The sequence below is a fragment of the Talpa occidentalis genome, unplaced genomic scaffold, assembly GCF_014898055.3.
Source record: "Talpa occidentalis isolate TD23 unplaced genomic scaffold, MPIMG_talOcc4v2.1 talOcc4.14, whole genome shotgun sequence".
Lineage (NCBI taxonomy): Eukaryota > Metazoa > Chordata > Mammalia > Eulipotyphla > Talpidae > Talpa > Talpa occidentalis.
The window spans coordinates 49,024,380-49,044,065 of record NW_023601433.1 but is presented as its reverse complement, the minus strand read 5'-3'; the positions used below and the strand labels follow the sequence as shown (position 1 = coordinate 49,044,065).

General features: G+C 35.5%; 1 protein-coding gene across 6 annotated transcripts in view; it reads right to left on the bottom strand.

Annotated features, from left to right (window-relative positions):
- EPC1 (enhancer of polycomb homolog 1) overlaps positions 1 to 19,686 on the bottom strand; it is an 84,068-nt gene that overhangs the window by 22,563 nt on the left and 41,819 nt on the right. For all 6 annotated transcript variants that reach the window (XM_037510475.2, XM_037510474.2, XM_037510476.2 and 3 more), the window contains one exon: positions 3,605 to 3,764. In XM_037510475.2, the coding sequence (XP_037366372.1) occupies positions 3,605 to 3,764 (160 nt within the window). The remainder of the gene's footprint in view (positions 1 to 3,604; positions 3,765 to 19,686) is intronic.

The following is a 19,686-nucleotide window of genomic DNA, read 5'->3' as shown; positions in this document are numbered from 1 at the left end:
CTACTATATACCAACATGTAACTAGTTTTCCTCCTCTCTTGTAACTAATAAGCATCTTATGGGAATTTAAAATCATGCAAATTTCATGCTCTTCATCAAAATTTCCTCTTATAACACACTGATGATTTCTGTGTGATTCAATCTGATCATGCAAAATGATTTTCTAATTCCATTACCCTCTCTTCACATTGTACCATTTTTAGTTCTTAGCATCCCACTGGTAAAGCATGAAACCACACTCTTCTCTACCGTATAGCTATCTACATATTATTAGTAAGGACTCATGAATTTCTACTTTTCCACTGGTTTATAAATTTACTATTATATTCGATCTGTTGCTTAAATTGTCCCAGAATGAACTAGTGGAAACTCCTGTGTTATTTTCTGAGTATTTAACTTCTTGACTAAAGGAAATTTTAAATTCACCTTATACCTTCCCTGCCCCAGTCCTCAAATCAGTCATTTTCTCACAGATTCTTGGTCATTTAGTGGCCTGGCTCATTTCAGTTCCCCTAATTGAATAGGTAAGGGTACAAGGTGTGCTCAGTGCCACTGAATATTTTTGCTTCTTGTTCCTTCCAAGGGCAGAAACAGAAATGCATATACGATATACAGTGCATGGGCTTTTTTCTTTTCAGAGCTCTGATGAGAAGGGGAGAAATTTATTCTTTTTCTAAGGCATTTGGAGACAAGAAATGAGTTGCAATTTTCCAAACTAATGTTCAATTAAATGTTAATAGAAAATATCTAAGGAATACATTTGGGAAATGCTGGGTTTAAAATAATCTTTCAAAAAAATTCTTTTAAGCATAAGACTCCCAGAACCCATAAATATAGTAATATACATTATACATAATGTATATTAGGAGAAAAGCATAAAATGTAAAATTTTCAAACCTGTTTGATCATAGCTTTTTTTCAGGGAATACTAATTATCATTTTAAAAACTATAAGGGACAGTTTGTATGTCATTAATTAAAGAGCTTTACAAATTACAAGTTAGGGGAGCTGAAATGAGTCAGTCCATTTATATAATGCAAGGCAATAATGTTCCCTTTCCATAAGCAATTTACTAAACCTAGTAGTCAAGATTCCCACTGCAGGAATTTACACTATAATTAGCTTTTTCTTATTGAAAACCAATAGCAATTTTAAAAGGAAGACTGTCAATTTTACACAATCTCTTTTAGAAAATAAGGAGTATTGCCTAACCTGTTTTATGAGGCCAGTATTACTGATACCAAAATGAAACACAGAGCACCAAAAAACCCCAAAACCAAATCTATGAATTCAGATACAAAGCTCCAATAAAATTTTAGCTCATCCCACTCCCAGAAAATATGAAAAAAAAAAAAATGACATATTACAGCCAGATGGGTATTATTCCAGGTATGCAAGGCTGGTTCAATATTTCAGAATTGACCAATGCAACCTTCCATGTCAACATGCTAAAGAAGAAAAACCACGTATCAATCGAAGCATTTGTTTATTTACAATATTGAGTTAACACTGGTTTGCAATACTATATATATATATGTTTTAGGAGTATGGATTCACACCTCAAATATACATCATAAAAACCCAACACCAAAGTACTAGTAACTCTCCATTACAGTTCACTGGATCCTCTCTCTTCTTTGCTCTCACCCTCATCCCTCTCTTCATAACCTCAGTTCTGCTGTCAGAGTTTTGTGATTTTTGTTTTATGTGTTTGAGTGGAACTGATATTTATCTTTTGCCTTCTGGCTTATTGTGCTTAGCATAATCCCCTTTAATTCCCTCCATGTTGTAGCAAATGGCAAGATAGCATTTTTTAAAATTGCTGCATTGTATTCAGGGGGGGGGGGAGAGAGAGAGAGAGAGAACACAACACATCTTCTTTATCCAATAACCTGCTCATGGTACTTGTTATTTCCATATTTTGGCTACTGTAAATAATACCACAATGAACCCAGAGGTATATATAACTTTTCAAATAAATGTTTTTATATTTTTCAGATAGAAACTAAGAAGTCAAATTGCTGGATTATATGACAGATTTTTTTTAAGGAAACTGTACATGGTTTTCCATCAAGGCTGTATCAATTTACACCCCCACCAACAATGTACGAAGAGTTCCTTTCTTACCACACTTTTGCCAACACTTGTTTTTAGTATTTTTGATGTAGGCCATTCTCACAAGTAAGAGATGGTATCTCATCGGTTTTTTAATTTGCATTTCCCTAACAAGTTGTGATGAGGCTTTTTCATGTGCCTGTTGGCCATCTGTATGATTTCTCTGGAGATGTGCCTATTGAGATGACCTGCCACTTTTTGATGGGGTTATTTTCCTGTTGAGTTGTATGAGTTCTTTGTAAATCCTGGCTTTTAACATCTTGTTGGATGTATGATGAGCTAGTATCTTCTATTAAGGGTATCTTTTTAATGATCGTTTCTTGTATTGCACAGCTTTTTAATTTGATGTAGTTGGTTTTGTTTCTCCTGCTGGTGGAGCAGAGCCCAAAAGACATCTTTAAAGTTGACATCATAGAGTGTAGGGTGTAGGGTGTCAGGTAGTGATCTAGTTCCATTCTTTTGAATGTGGCTGCTCAGTTTTCCCAATTCTATCTGTTGAAGGCTTTTCCCATTGTATGCTCTTGGCTCTTTTGTTGTAAATTAGCTGTCGTGTGTGCTTATTCTGGGCTTTCAATTATATCCCACTAATCTGTTTTTATTCCAATACCATACTGTTTCAACAACTATAGCTTTGTATATAGTTTGAATTGGAAAATATGATACCTACTATCTCCATTTTTCTCTAAGATCATTCATAATAAAGAACCTATCACTGTCAAGTAAAACAAGCTAAAAAAAAAATTAGTAGAGGGCCTCCCTGGTGGCGCATGGGGTTAAGACTCAACTTATGAAGCCATCCACAGCCACTGCAGCATGAGTTCAATCCCCAGCTAGGGAGCTACCCACATGGCGCAGCAGACTTCTCCTGACTTGCCTGCTGCTCCCCTCAGCAATGTATGTCAGTAGATCTGCCTGTTCTGCTCCCCACTCTGTCTCTGGTGAATCCTCTCACCCCACCTTCCACCTCAGGCCTATACCCTAGTTCTTGTATGCATAAATAAATAAATCTTAAAAAAAATTGGTAAAAACAAAGATCAAGGTTGGTAACTATGACCATGGGTCACTACTGGCTTGCCATCTGTTTCTATCAATAATTTTGCTGGAACACAGCCACACTCATTTGTTTATATATTTACTACTTATTTTACCTTACAATAGCAGAGCTGAATAGTTCTGACAGAATGACTGATAAAGCCTAAATTATTTATCGTTTGACCCTTCACAGAAAAAGGTTTGCTAATTGCTGACTTAATTAAGAAGTTACTATTTAACAGTAAAAACTTGATTTCTACATCTGAGGCATATTCTTTATCCCATTTGTCCAAAGTAGCCTTAGATCCCAGGCTGAGATGAAACTAAAAATTTAACAAGAAAATGCTTTTAAGCTGATGATGGTCAGTGAAATGGGTACTGAAAATGGCCTTGAAGAGATAAAAATCTGTGAAGTTATGTAATATAGAAATATATAATTAAAATATTAATTACTTACGCTGTATGTGAATGAGCTGCTTTGGCATCTTAAATTCCCCAGGATATATAGACTCATAGTAAGCAATATTACTTTCTGCCTCTGGGACTGGTATAACCATGTTATCCCTCTTCTCGCCATACACTTGCTGTGCTGAAATAGCCCGCTGAAGATGGTGTTCCTAAAGAGGGAAAAATAGGTAAGTTTATGCATTTTTTTAAAAGTAAACAGAATGGATAACGTTATGAAGAGATTTCTGCTAACCAAGTATTCTTGTAGCCTTAATGGATGCTAACAAAATAGTAGTAAAAATATTTTAAGTAGGAATGAGAAAGTTTTATTAGACATATGATATTTTCTCAATTTAAAGTACCACACTCTGGAATTTAAAGTATATGAATGGGGCCTCCCTAGTGGCACAAGAGGTTAAGATGCAACCTATGAAGCTTTCCACGGCCACCGCAGCACGAATTCGATCCCCAGCTAGGGAGCTACCCACGTGGCGCAGCAGGCCTCTCTTGACTCGCTTGCTGCTCCCCTCAGCAGTGTATTTCATTCAATCTGCCTGTTCTGTTCCCCACTCTGTCTCTGGTAAATCCTCTCATCCCCACACCTCTGGCCTGTACTCCAGTTCTTGTATGTATAAGTAAATCTTAAAAAAATATTGAAGGAAATTGAAAAGTTAAGCATATTTCAATTATTAAAAAAAAAAAAGTATATGAAAGATTTCCAAAACTTGACTAAAACTGCTAGTTTGCATTTTACAGATGAGAGTCAAAAAAGGTAAAAAAGCAGCAATCGCACTGCCCACCTGTGACTATGCAGATGTCTCTTTTCACCAACTCTCTCCTATGCAGGGCAGCAGCTTCCTGCCTGCCTGTGACCTGTCAAGGCCACCTGCCTGCAACCATGCAGGCCTCTCTCAGCAAACCTGTCCCTTCTGGGGCAGCTCTTCCTGCCCACTTGTGCCTATGCAAGTGTTTTTTACTGTTTTATCCCTTTCCTAATAAACCTGCCCTTTAAATATTAAAAAAAAAAAAAAAAAAAGGTAAAACTATTTGAACTTAGTATATGAAGAATGCAGGCTATGGAAGAAAATAATTTATAATATACTACATGATATACCATAATTTATTTAATCAGACTCTTTAACTGATATGGAAAAATATCCCTGGAAGAAATTTAAATGCCTACTCTTCCTAAATGTTGCAAAAATCCACTTTTATACCATATTATATACAAGACATCTGTGTGGACTTGTGAAAGTATCTGCAGAACAACTATAACTGTTCGTGCTTAAACGTTTATGAGGTTACAATAACATAGATTCCTAATATTCTTAGTAGTAACCTCTCAACATCCCTTTGGACTTTTAAAATCTTTGCCCATCTTCCTATTTTAGGCTAATCCATTTACAAATAATAGATTTCTTCTTCCCTTAAAAGTTGTTGCTCTTCGCTCATTTTCACCCTCATAAGTGTTGCTTTTCTTTTTCTCATTGATATTTAAATACATGAATTCTTTTTTAATGTTAAGGAAATTAGTAATAAATTTTGCAAATATTTTCCAGAAGTTTGACTTTTGATTTTATTTTTCTTCTATGAAGGGAAGTTCTGTTAGTCAAATTAATTAGTCTGTTCCTTTATGGTTTTGCAATGCTAAAAGGCAAATATTGTATAGTCAGTCACAAACTGGAGTGTGTAAACAAATATTTTGTTTTGTATAACTCAATTTGATATTTGATTCAGCTGTCTGATGACTCTTAGAAGCTAGTAAAAACTAGTTGTGTAGGGGCTGAAGGGAGGGATGGATGGTGTGACAAAGAAGAGCTAACTGAACCTTTCATACCCTGGTATATAGCATATGGTCATGTCTGCTACCCTTACTGTACACTGAAAAAGAAGCTTCTGCAAGCCCCAGCTGTCAGTCACAGGTACACTCTTCTACTGTCAGATACCTTCAATTGTTAAGAGAAACTTTCTTTGACCTATGCTCACTATTGATACATTGAACTTAAAGGAAGAAACAAGGCACACTGTTTTTAATTTACATTTTGTTTCCAGCTTAGAACACTATCTTTCTGTGTATAGGTGATTATGTAAAATATGTTTAAATTTTTTTTTTTGTGTTAAGAAAAGACAGCAAGTCACCAGGTCTAATGCCATGCATAAACTCATCTGTTCCCCTTAATGATTAAAAATGTCCCTTTATCATATCCCCTTAAACTTGGGAGTATTCCCAAGCTGCATTTTCTGTTCTATTCAACTATCTCTTATACCAGCTTAATGAGTTTTAAACAGTTGCCTCAAACTATATTTTATTATCTAGTAGGGCAACTTCACCCTCATTAATTCTTTTTTAGAATTTTCCAGTGATCTCATTTATTTTTCTAGAGGAACCACAATGAAACTTTCTAGGTGTGCAATGGGATTCCTACAGTGTTTTGACTTTTGTAGGCAATTTAATATATGGTGGTTAAGAACATGGACTTTGTAATCAACAGTGCTCTGGATTTCAATGCTGGCTCCATGCTTTACTAGCTTTATTACTTTGTAACTTAGGACAAGATACTAATCTCAGAAGAGTTTTATTTTCTATAAATCTGTACATTGTAAATGTATATTCTGTGCCTTACCATATGAGGTTGTAGTTATGATAAAATGCCTGAGACAAATTAACTACCAAAAGCATGGTAGCAAATACATACCTTTCATTAATGAAAATGAAGAAGTTTTCAGTGTGGTGTTTGGTAATAAATTTTCCCTTGTTAGTATCTATTTTTTATTTAACTGTGAAATCAAATTTTTGTTTATCAACATTACAGTGAATACTTATGCTTTCAAGTCTTATTTGTAACTGTCTTATAAAGCATGTGACATAATTTCCTTGTATTTTACAGTTAAAAAAAAAGATTTCCCTTTAATACATGGCATTTAGTGTTATAATGTGTGCAACACACAAATGGTCAAGTTAAAAAAAAAACAAAAACCCAGGACTTACAGAGTAAGATAAAAACTGATTCATATTAAGGATCTGTCCTTTTACTAGAAGCCACAATAAAAGGTATTAAAAAATCACCTTGGCTGCTATACAGAAAATGGACTTTATTTTATAAAATGGTTCAGAAAAATATTAGTCATATGGGAAAAAAACCATGAAACTTTAAGTTAAAAAAAAAAATCTGGAATTGAATGTTCATGATGTATTTCTTTTGAAAGCAAACCCACATATATAGAAAAATGTCTAAAAATCGATAAGTATACAACAACCCTCTTTATGCTCCTTATTTCTTCTCCTTACTTCATTTTTTCATAGCTCTTATCATCCACTGTTATGTCATATATCAATACTTCGTTTGCAATCCTTCTGTCCCATCTACCCGCTCCCTAATGACTAAGCATTATAAAGATGGGATTTCTGTCTAGTTTGTTTACTGCTAAATGTTATCTTAAAGCAGTACTGGGCACAAAACTTGTTTAAATATTTACTGAATACTCTATCTGTAAATGTACATACACACATATACATATATACATATACATACATGCACACATGTACATACAAGCACACATATACAGTTTCAAAGTATATACTGCCAAAAAGTTAACAATTATCTCCAGGTGGTACAATTTCGAAACAGCTGCTGTAGTTTTATTTTCTAAAATGTTTCATTAATACTTTTTGACAGAAAAAGTACCTGAGCACATTTTGCTAGATGATTTTCTAAAATAATGGTTAATTTCTGAAAGAATTTATTTGGATTTGCAAACCTTTCCCATTTGAGCCAATTTAGTTCAAGAGTTAAATATTCATTACACCTGTGCTTTCAAGGTAAAGAAAATATGTTTAAAATCCAAAGTTGTATAGTTATTCCTAAGAAACAGAACATTAAATTATATAATAGTAACAATAAACTGTAAGTGAAAATAAGATTTCTGCTTTGAGTGAGATGTAAAATAACCAATGTATTAAATTAGAACAAGTTCTGAATTCAAAACATTTATTGAACACCTTAACTAAATATTTGAGATGGTCCAACTCTAAACTGCAATTACATAAAAGTTAGATATACCTGCAGACACTTCACGTGTCAATGAAATTTCTGACTCATCTATGCACAGCACTGAGTAGGTTTCAGCATGACGAAACTGTTCAATGTAACACTAATTTCGAACACTGGATGCTTCAATAAAGAGTTCAACAATTTAAGAAAAAAATCAAATGTGAGATTCTAAACTTAGATTTTTTTTTTACTTTTGGACTCACGAAAAATTTTAATATGCTAATGTAAATTAGTTTTTTTTTTAATAAGGAAGGATACAGTCATTTCAAACCTATGATGACAAAATCATTTTTTTCAGGAAATATTAAAAGCTCATGAGAACTTTTCTGATATAATTTGGGATATGCTGGAATAGGACAAAAACTAGAGATACAGTGCATAACATCTGGGCTTAAGCTTTTTTACTAGTTATCATTAAGTCTATATTTAGTGCCAACTATATATTTGGCACTTGGAACAACTGTGAGTAATACAGAGCTTCTGACATTACAGAGCTTGCAATCTAGGTAAGAGGACATAAAATAGTCCTAAAAATAAGTTGTAAAGTGTTGTAAGTGCTATGAATTAAAAGTGCAATGTGTTACGGAAAACACACATAGGAAAGGGATTTCAAGGATAGTATTACTTCCACTAGCTCCCAGTGACGTTTAAGCTACAATATGCAGAATGGTAGTTAAAAAAGATTGTTTTAAGGTAGTGGGTGTGGTGTGATAACATACATTTGTAGAGGTGCGAACCTGTACCCCTAAAACATATATAGTGCTAGAAACCAACCTGACAAAATAAAAATTAAAATAAATACTGGAAAAAAGAAAAGAAACAGAGAGAAGGAGGGGGAGGGAGAGAGAGAAAAGGGAATAGCTTTGTTTTAGGTATGTTTGAAACCACTTCAAATCATTTTTGACACCTTAACTGATGACAACTTAAAGATTTATACTGGAAACAATTATAGTTATTTTCTATATATAGCAATATAAACAACAACAAAAAAAGTCAAAAAAAGAATGAACAGATATTTAGAAAGTTCCGAGGCATACTTTCAAGTCTCCATGAATTTTGTTATCATGGCACTGAGCTCTGAAAGCATTCACTTTTGTTACTTAAGCTTGCCCAGTGCATTGGAAGAGCATGGACTTCAGGGACATATGACTCTTAGATTCATCAGATTCCAATTTTAATAAGTCAGCCTATTACCTATTTTTATTATTTGTAGTATATAATTTCTTCTCTTACCCATTTTTGTTCACACTTTCTTTCTAGCAGGAAAAAAATTTTTCCCCTTTCCTTTTAATCTTCTCTGACATTTTGGCTTATCATTAGAAATATTTTTTTCCCTTTCAGGTGATTTAAGGTCTCTGTTAAACATTGTAACATGAAAAAGTTTTAAATAGGGCATAGTACTTACATTTGATAAGTCAGAAAATATCACTTCTATTAAATAAATTTGAGTTATTAGCTATTTGTAGATAAAACCTATTTGCAGGGACAGTACTGCAAATGTATAGTAAACATCTGTTCCGTGTTTTTGCTCACACATATGGATACCTCTCCATATCCCTACCTCATTAGGGAAAATTCCCACTTGTCCCTTTACTCTGGCTTAAAATTCCCTTTCCTCTGCCTCTCCCTAAGGAGAACTTAACCCTCATTTACACTTTTACAGTACTACATTCTATACTGAAGAAACTGTGATATAGTTTATTTAATACCTGTCTCCAAAATGAGTTCCCTAAGCTTAGACACTATGTCTAACTTTTTTTAATCTTTTCATTTTAAAGGTGTATTCTTTTTAAGTATTTGGGGACTAAAAAAATTTAAGGACTAGAACTAAATAAGATCATATTTGTAACCTATACACACTTAGTACTATATTTTGCTTTGTTGCAGGTACTCAGAATTTTATAAATTATCATTACAGAAAAACAAAAATTTTCAGTCTGAATAAAATTTATGAAAAAAATGAAAAAGATACTTCTACTTGCTGTATAGTAAGTTCTAATAAAAATTACCAAACCAAGAAAAGCTATTCAAGGTTATGTTGTGTAGATACCTAAACAAAGATTATATTCGCTTATTCATTAAACATTTACTTAAGCAAATAATGATTTTAAACTTTTTAAAAACTTTTTCAGTCAGTGAATTAAAAACAACTTTTAAAAAAGAGTAATAATGTAGAAAATTCCTTATGAGGAAATAAGTGATGACTAACTCTGTAAAAAGTCACTTAAGAAGTTTAACCCCCTGATTGTTTATGCATGTAGAGCTAGAATCCTTTGCTACTTGAAAAGGCTGGGCTGAATTACTTTCTTTCCTATTTTTCTAAGGATATTTCTAAGAATAAAAACATCAATACCTATTCAGGAATATTGCTTCAACAAGTCCTTCCCAGTTTTCCTACATACAAAAATCCAATTGCTGCTGGCTCTCCATGCAAGAGCCTATAACTGGCTTCCCTGCTTCTAGGACAGTCAGAGCAATCCTGTTAATATACACATCAGATCATGAAACGCTTCCATTCAAAATATTTCAGTTATTTTCTGCCTCATTCAGAATGGAAGCCAAAATTCTCAAAACTGCTTACAAGGTGTAACATGATTTGTATCCCCCCTGTTCCTAGCTACTACCTCTTTGTTATTATTTATTATTCACTTATTTTCCCTGTTTCTTGTTCTTTGTCAAACTGTGTAAGTAACATTTTGCTCTCTCACTTTCAAGTCTTTGCTCAAATTATCTTTATAGCCAGGTCATTCTTTACCAACTCTTCCACCATAACCAATAAATATGGTTGGCAATGTCCAATGACAGTAAGGATATAGAATAATATGTCATACACTGTGACAAGTGTAGATCTTAGAAATCCAAACATATACATTCTTCATGTCCCAACACTCTCATCCTATACAGTTACCTGAGAAAGATGATAACACAAGCTCAAACAACAACAACAAAAAACCCCACCTGAATGAGAATGTTCAGTTTTATTCACAATGGCCACAAAATGGAAACACAAATGTCCAATAGTAGGATAGAACAAACTGCAGTACACTAATACAATGGGTTACTGTTCAGCAATAAAAAGGATTAACACGCAACATTTGGGGTGAATAAAAGTAGCTTTACACAAAGCAGTTCATACTCTGGGTCTGATTTTGTGGAATTTTAAAACAGGTAAATTATGGTTAAAAAAAAAATCAGAACAGTAGTTGCCTCTGGGGAATGAGGCTAGGATTGACTGGGAGGGGAACAAAGGAATTTTCTGGGATACTGGTAATGTTCCAGCCATATTTTTTTTTTTTTTAAAAAGATTTATTTTTTATTTATACAAGAGCCGAGGCACAGGCCAGAGGCGTGGCGGATAAGAGGATTCACCAGAGGCAGAGCAGGGAGCAGAACAGGCAGACGGACCAAAGACACTGCTGAGGGGAGCAGCAGGCGAGTCAGGAGAGGTCTGCTGCACCATGTGGGTTTCTCCCTGGCCGGCCGGGAATCGAACCCACGCTCAGAGGCAGCAGACAGCCTCACAGACCTGCGCTCAACCCACTGCATCACCAGGGAGGCCCTCCAGCCATAACTTAATGGGGGGCTGAGTTGTACAAGTGCATGAACTTATCAAAATTTAGTTAATAGTCACTAATTATATATGAATATCACTACATGTAAATTTTACCTCAGAAAGAAAAAAAACAAAGATTGAATTCTAATGATGTATATGCTAAGTATTTAGGAAAACATGCAATGATGTACACAATATACTTTGAAATGTATGAAAAAACTAAGATCAATGGATTATATACAGATGTATGATAAAGCAAGTAGAATATGTTAGTGGTAGAATCTAGTTAGTGGGTATATGGGTGGTCAATGTAAACCCAAAATCACTGTATGTTTTAAAATCTTTCATAATAAAATGTTGCAAAAAATACGTACTCTCTTGTCTCTCACCCTCAGAGCCCCTATATTCCCTACCCTGCTTACTTTCCTCTATAGCACTTACCTCCTAGTAAACGTTGAATTTAGTTATTGGTTTATTGTCTATCTCTCTCCAAAATATAAGATTCATAAAAGGTAGGAATTTGTTTTTGCTTTGTCTTACCTCAGGTCTAGAACTGTGCCTAACATATACAAGTATCTAATAAATATCTGTTGTATAAATGAACCAGTGAAACATCAGATTTAAGGTAAAACATAAAACTATGCTGGTTTGGAATATACTTCACAGAAAACTAAGAATGAATTTCATAATTAAGAAAAAAATTAAACTTGAATACATTCTATTTTGTATTTAAAATACTCAAAATGTATAGTTAAAATAGTTGAAGAAAGCAATATTACTTGGCAGAAAAAGAGCATTCTAGAACTTGTTATTTTACCTAAGAAATAAATGGTAAAAGATTCCAAGGCTATTAATCTCTATTCTCCCATGTAAAGCTCAGGACACTAAAATTTTATTTCTAGAGTGCAAAACAGTAAAAGGCTTTGCTAAGGTATAAGTGCAACTGTCCAGTTGTGTTATTCCTCTTCAGTGTTAAGTATTTGCCAACTTACTCCTTCTGGCAGAAAAATTTGGGATTTAAAACTTATTTAAGGTGGCATGGTAAAACACAATCCTAGGGAAAATTAAGTATAATTTTGTTCCTTGCTTCTGAAGTCCCATATCTGTGCCCTTTGCATTCTTCTGGACGTGGGTTGTCAGTGTTATACTTACTGAAATCCTGACACTCACTGTGATATTTGACAATGAAGAAAGAATTAAAATTATAGTTGCTTTCGAGTCTCAGAAAAGTTAGCCTAATGGGAATATTTTCCTAAAAATTAAATTTAAAATTTAAATAATGTTCAAACAAGCTCTTATTTTTGGTTATAATACCTGCACCTCTGAGATTTTTCTCATTTTTTTTTTTTCCCTGATCAATGCCCTAAAGCAAGAACATTGAATCTTTAAAATCTTGTCAATGGCTAAACATGTCTATATAATCTGGAATAGATTATATATCAAAAGCCATACCAAGACTTATTAATCCTTGGCCCTTGACCGTTCTCACTCATTCTTGCAATTTCATCCACTGTCATGGATTTCACTATCATTTATATAATAATAACACAATTAAATATCTTAATTTCCAGCCCAGATTTGCTGAACGCTAGGCCCACATAAAGACATCTTACTATATCTTACTGTATATATGTATGTATATTCCAGACACATTTTATGCTTTACACAATATCAATGTGCCCATCTGCTGATTCTCCAAATCTGTTCCTTTCTGTATTAGCTTTTTCAATGAATTGCACCATCACTCACACTCACACATACCAGAAGTCTTGATTTTTCCAGTTCTCTCTCATTTCCTACTTTCCCATTTCCAAATCAGGCAACAGATCCTACAGATTTCCTATTCATTTAAGGCCTAGAAATTATTCAGTGGTTTTTCAAGTCTCAAGTTAGTCTAAAGTTGCCCATTACTAGTTCTCTGATGAAAAACAATTTATCTATTTATTTACCAGTCAATTTAACAATCAAGATGTAGCTATACTTGCAGTTTTTACTAATACTTCATCTAAAACTTATAAACCTTCAGGATCTATGAATACTAAGATTTGTGCATGTTTAAGAAAAATGTGGAAAATACTATAACACTGCTAGAATATGAATAGTGCATACATAGTATTTATTATTGTATTTATTATTCATTTCAGACTAAAACTAAAATTCTTAAAATTTTCTTCCTTTTCTTAACTAACACTAAGTTCCATGGTTCCACCAAAACTATAAAATGCCCAGTATTATTTCTGAAGTTACATCTTCCTGTAATTGCTAAAAATTAAAAGTGGTGTTGATAGTCTCAAAACATTAATCATGTGATTGTTTTTCCTCACTCAAACTTCCTCCCCCTTTGTTTAAAGTAACACAATGGGGCCTCCCTGGTGGTGCAGGGGGGTAAGTACTGCACTATGAAGCAATACTCAGCCTCTGCAGCTCGTGCTTGATCCCAGGTCGCCCAGGGAGCAACCCACATGGCGCAGCAAACCTCTCCTGACCCACCCGTTGCTTCCCTCAGCAGTGTACCTCAATCGATCTGCCTGTTCTGTTCCCCATTCTGGCTCTGGCGAATGCTCACACCCCCCTGCACCTCTGGCCTGTACCCCCCAGCTCTTGTATGCATAAATAAATAAATATATATATATTTAAAGATTTATTTATTTATTTATACAAGCACTGGGGTACAGTCAGAAGTGTGGGAGGGTGAGAGAATTCACCAGAGCCAGAGCGGAGAGCAGAACAGGCAGAATGACGAAGTACACTGCTGAGGGGAGCAGCGGGCAGCAGGAGAGGTCTGCGCGCCATGTGGGACCCTCACCCGGCAGCCGGGGATCGAACTGGCTCTGCAGAGGCTGCTGGCAGCTTCACAACCCAGCTCTCAACTGCTGCGCCAACGGGAAGGCCCTAAATAAATCTTTAAAAAAAATTGTAGTTTAAAAAAAATAAAATAACACAAAAGTAGATGGAGATACATCATTTATTTCATAATTTTAAATTATTCAAATTAATGTTATTTGACAGCATAAATTATTCTTATATATTTCAAAGCACTGTAAGGAAATAGTTTCTTACTTTATTAAAATACTCTACAAAATAGGAAGACACGTATTTATATCAGCTCACATTTTGATGGCAGAAACCTGGACTGGAATATCAATTTTGCCATTCACTAATTGGGACTTAACTTCTCTAAACTTCAAGGAAATAGGGGTAAGAAATGCAGGTAGATGTCTAAAACAGTACCTATTACATACTTACTATCTTTTCATAATATAAATGAAATCAACTTAACCTTTGTTTACTTAGTAGTAAAGAGCAGAAAAGGTTATCAAAGGTTGCTTTGAGTATTAAATGAAGTTCTGCCCATAAAATTCTGGAGTAATATAACATGCAAATTATAATAAATAATGGCCTAAATTATTCATAGAAATGGCAATATTGTGGCTATATTTGAATCACTAAGTTAGTAATAAAACTAATTTAAAAAGACCTCTTCTCATATTCATCCTACAAAAGACATTTTCACTCTCCCATTTTTACTGCCAAGCTGTCACTATTAACAAAATAACCCTAACATCTGAAGATAATTATATCTCACTTAGAACTTAAAAACTGTAAACAACAAATTCAGGGACCACACTGTAGTGAATATAATCAATTACTTTATTTGGCTTTTACAAGAATAAGCTCTACACACTTTTAAGTGAAAAACAAAAGAAAATGAAATATCATAATAATAAGGAAGTTGTGTTCTTCCAGTTCTCCTGATCAAGTTAATGTCAATAATTCATCTCAAAGATTACTTATACCATTCTTCATCCCACAAGGGATAGGAGGTAACTTACTGGAATAGGTTTAACCTTTTAATGCTACCTAAAATAAATCTGGTTTCCTTTTCCTATAGAATGGGAGAAAATAAATAGCTTTTACTGGGGAGACAGAAGAAAATAATTGCACAACTTGAACAAAATACCCATCTTTAGCAGTTTCAGGTCTAGTCCTAATACATTCAAACTATTATCTCTAGTTGGTATTTAGGGAAGAGAAATATTTCATCTTACAGAGTGTCTTAAGCTCATATATTGTATAAATCATCTTATTTCATAGCATAAGAGATGGAATAACTCAAGCAAATAAACTTCCAGATATTAAAGGTAAGTCTACAAAAATATTAAGTACATGCTAAAAGTTTTTTATGAGTTAGATTAAATTTGATCAGAATTAAGTTGCTTTTTCTATACCTAAGCAAGACCTCATTTCAAAGAAACTGTAGCAAACACTGACAGCAAATTATTATTATTTTGGTTCTACAGAGCTAAATTAACTTTCCAGTAATAACTGATAACCGAAAGATTGATATTACAACACCTGTATTTAGATTTATGGTTACTTCAACCTGATCATGACAACTAAAATATGCCTTCCTTTGAGATATTTGTAGTATAATCTGACCAAACCACTGCCAGATGCAAAATTTATTTCTTATACAATAAAGACAAACTCAGAAGACATAAGCAAAGTCTATAGAAGTTAGACATCTGTGTTCACAAATGTCCTCTAAGACAGAGGATAGTTTAGCAACACAACACTGTCTGAAATCTAAGGAGTTGAAACAATAAATATTGGGCTGTTGGAAAAGTCATGATGCATTTCTTTAAAAAAAAGATTTATTTATTTATTTATACAGCACTGGGTTCAGTCAGAAGCGTGGGAGGGTGAGAGAATTCACCAGAGCCAGAGCAGGGAACAGAACAGGCAGACTGATAAAATACACTGCTGAGGGGAGCAGCGGGTGCTGCAGGAGAGGTCTGCTGTGCCATGTGTGACCCTCGCCGGTGGCCGGGGATCGAACCAGTGCTGCAGAGGCTGCGGGCAGCTTCGCAGCCCAGTGCTCAACCGCTGCGCCACCAGGGGAGGCCCTCATGATGCATTTTTGCATAGAAAAAATAAGTCATGACTTTCCTGACAACCAACATATTTCTTTCCATTTTTTCTCTCCCAGTACACAAAGATGAATACTATGAAAGGATGAGTCTTTAGTTCTGTCCATTAAGTTATTTATGGCTATCTTCCAAGCTTGCATTTCTAATTGTGCTTTTTTAGCCATCCCTTTTGGTGGTGGGGCAAGATGACTAAGTCTGGCCAATGATTTATGAGTCAAAGCCACTTCTATTACTTGTAGATGAGAGTATTTTAACTACTAGTGAAAGATGTGAAAACATAAAAAAAAAAAAAATCCATTTACCATGTTTGAATGTTGACAGCTCCATCAGCCTGGATGCCCAACTGATCCATGAAAAAATTTACCATGAATACGAAGTAAACTTTTGAGGTTATTTTATTATAACCTACTTTATCATTACTGACATAAATTATTCCCAGAAGTGGGATACTGTTGCAACAAAAAAATTGAAATGATGCCATTAGTATGAAGGCCAGGAAGCAAGAAACATCTCAGAGGCTGGGGGATGCCTATTCTTAATATATACTACAAAATAGGGCCTCCCCGGTGGCGCAGCGGTTGAGCGCTGGGTTGCGAAGCTCCCCACGACCTCCACGGTGCTGGTTCAATCCCTGGCTGCTCCCCGGCCACCAGAGGAGGGTCCCACATGGCGCGCAGACCTCTCCTGCCGCCCGCTGCTCCCCTCAGCAGTGTGCTTCGGTCCTTCTGCCTGCTCTGCTCCCCGCTCTGGCTCTGGTGAATTCTCTCACCCTCCCGCGCTTCTGACTGTACCCAGTGCATGTATAAACAAACAAACAAACAAACAAACAAATAAATAAATAAAATACGTGCCTCTTAAAAAATATATATATATATATACTACAAAATATTTAGTAAAAGTTATACTAATTTGAAAAGCAGAGAATGTTCTTGTTAAAAAACCTGTAGTTATAAGAAGTTTAAAAGACTGAACATTGGGGCCTCCCTGGTGGCACAAGGGGTTGGGTGTCAGCACCATGAAGCTATCTGCAGCAATTACAGCGCGTGTTCAATCCCCGGCCAGGGAGCGGACCCACATGGAGACCTCTCCTGTCTCACCCGCTGCTCCCCTCAGTATGTTATTTCAGTACATCTGCCTGTTCTGCTCTCCACTCAGTCTCTAGTGAATCCTCTCAATCCCCACATCTCTGGCCTGCACCCCGTTCTTGTATGCATAAATAAATAAATCTTAAAAATATATATTAAAAAAAGACTGAACATTAAGATGATGTTCTGATCGGTCTCATTGTGTTTTTTAGCCATGTGTTTTTCTTATAAGAAAGAAACTTAAAAAAAAACTTAAAACAAAACAAAAATACCTGACCAATTTGTAGCAGAAAAGGGGAGAGTGCAAAACTACGTAAACTTGCTCTGATTGAAGAGTGTTTCTCAACCCCAAGCCATAAATTTAAAAATCAAGAAGGCCCTTGACTTTTAACAACAAAAGAAGTCCTCAGCTTTGAGGGCAATACAGTTCAAGTCAAGGATATGTCCAGAATACTGTTAAAACATTTGAATGGATTAAAAATTCTCAGCGCAGAGACCCAATTAAAACTGCGAGATAAGGTCAATGCTTTCAATTAAAAAAAATGCTCAGTGGAAAAAGAGACAAAGACACTAAGGTTGTAGCTTTTCCAGCATAAATCAATAGATTATAGTACCAACACTCAGGAGACAGACATCTAGTAAAGAACTGAGTACAGCTATTGGATACTAACTGGAAAGAGAAACCTACAAAATGGCTGCTAACAAACAAATCAAAATCCTAGATTAAAATCTGATTTAAAAGTATAGTTAGGTCTCCAATCTTTTACAGGCAGGGAGCTGGCTGTAAAACACTTTAACCCTTGGGCCTCCCCGGTGGCGCAGGGGGTTGAGCGCAAGAAGCTGTCCACAGCCTCTGCAGTGCAGGTTCAATTCCTGGCCGGCCAGGGACATACCCACATGGTGCTGCAGACCTCTCCTGTCACTTGCTGCTCCCCTCAGCAGTGCTTTCAGTCTGTCTGCCTGTTCTGCTCCCCACTGTGTCTCTGGTGAATCCACACCCTCCTGCGGCTCTGGCCTGTACTTCAGCTCTTGTATAAATAAATAAATCTTAAAAAAAAAAACAAACCCACTTTAACCCTCAAATGGTGTATTTCCCTACTACTTCAGATGAGGCTAAAGACAGAAAAGGAAAACTCTCCTAGAACAATGCCAAGAGTCCCAAAAAACAATGAATGTACTGGGGAGCCCCTCTAGGAGAGCGGAGGCCATGGTAAAGTCAATCTGGTGAGGCTTCTGAGTTGCTGTGGACCAGGGACTGCACTGTAATTCTTAATCTTCTGCTACCCAAATGGGAGTATTTATTGTGGTTATGTCTCTCTTATTCCAATGAATACTGGGTATTTGTATTCGTGAGGGTGGTGGTGAAGGTTTGAGTGGTATGCAGATCTTTGTTCACAGATCTCCAGATCCAAGCTTGATGATATGTAGCTGGGACTTTCAGACTGGCTACACTGGGGAAGAGATGAATATATTGTCTGTGGGAAGGAGAATGATCTAAATCTTTGGTTGACCATAAGGAGAGATCTCTCATTAGCGTTGTTTACTAAATATTTTTGTTCTTTACCTTCTGGTCATATGGCAGAACTATAACTCCTGGTCTCTTTATGATTAGGTGAAGCTATATGACTAGTCTGGCCAAGAAGTTGTGAGATGAGGGGACATGTAACTTCTGGCCAGAGCAAGTTAATAACTGTTATAAGACATGAGATCTTCTGGAGCTCCTTTCTATTACAGCATCCAGCAATGTTCTGGAAAGAAGAGGCAGTCAGCTGGAATCACAGAGTAAGGTCATGTAGACTAGAACCCCCCATATCAGCCCAATGGACAATACAGTGCAAGAAAGACATCCTTGTTAAAAAAAAAGCCACTATGACTGTAGGATTATATGTTCATAACACAATCTTTCCTATCCTATGTGATAAGTGGAGAAAAACCCTTAACCTCTAAATACTCAGCAAGAGGCAAGCTTGTAAATCAATGAGTTCAAATTTCTTCTACAAATGATAAAAGTGAGGTTTAGTAGTTAAATGATTTGTCTAGTTATAGTAACCACATGGCAGAAAAAGTTAACAGAACCATCATTATCCTCATGTAATTCTAAATTACCATGGAAGTTATGCTTCCAATCTCTAAACATAGGTCTGGCATAGAGTAAGCTAGAAACAAACAATATGCCAATCAAGTCATTCAACAACTAATGGAGACATTAAGCTCCAATGCTAAAGGAACCTAGAGCTGAGTCATGTGGTAAAAGTAATCAAATAACCACATAAATGAAATGGAAGTTGATAACAATAATTGCTAAGAAAGATGTGATATTGTTACAGGGCAGGGAGAGGGGTCCTGGGGACCACCCTGTTACAATATTACAGGAGCATGTAACAGATGTAGCCTAATGGGCAGATAACTAAGGAAGTGACCTTGAGCTAAGATCTGAGAGATCAATGGGAGATACGAAACCAACCAGTAGG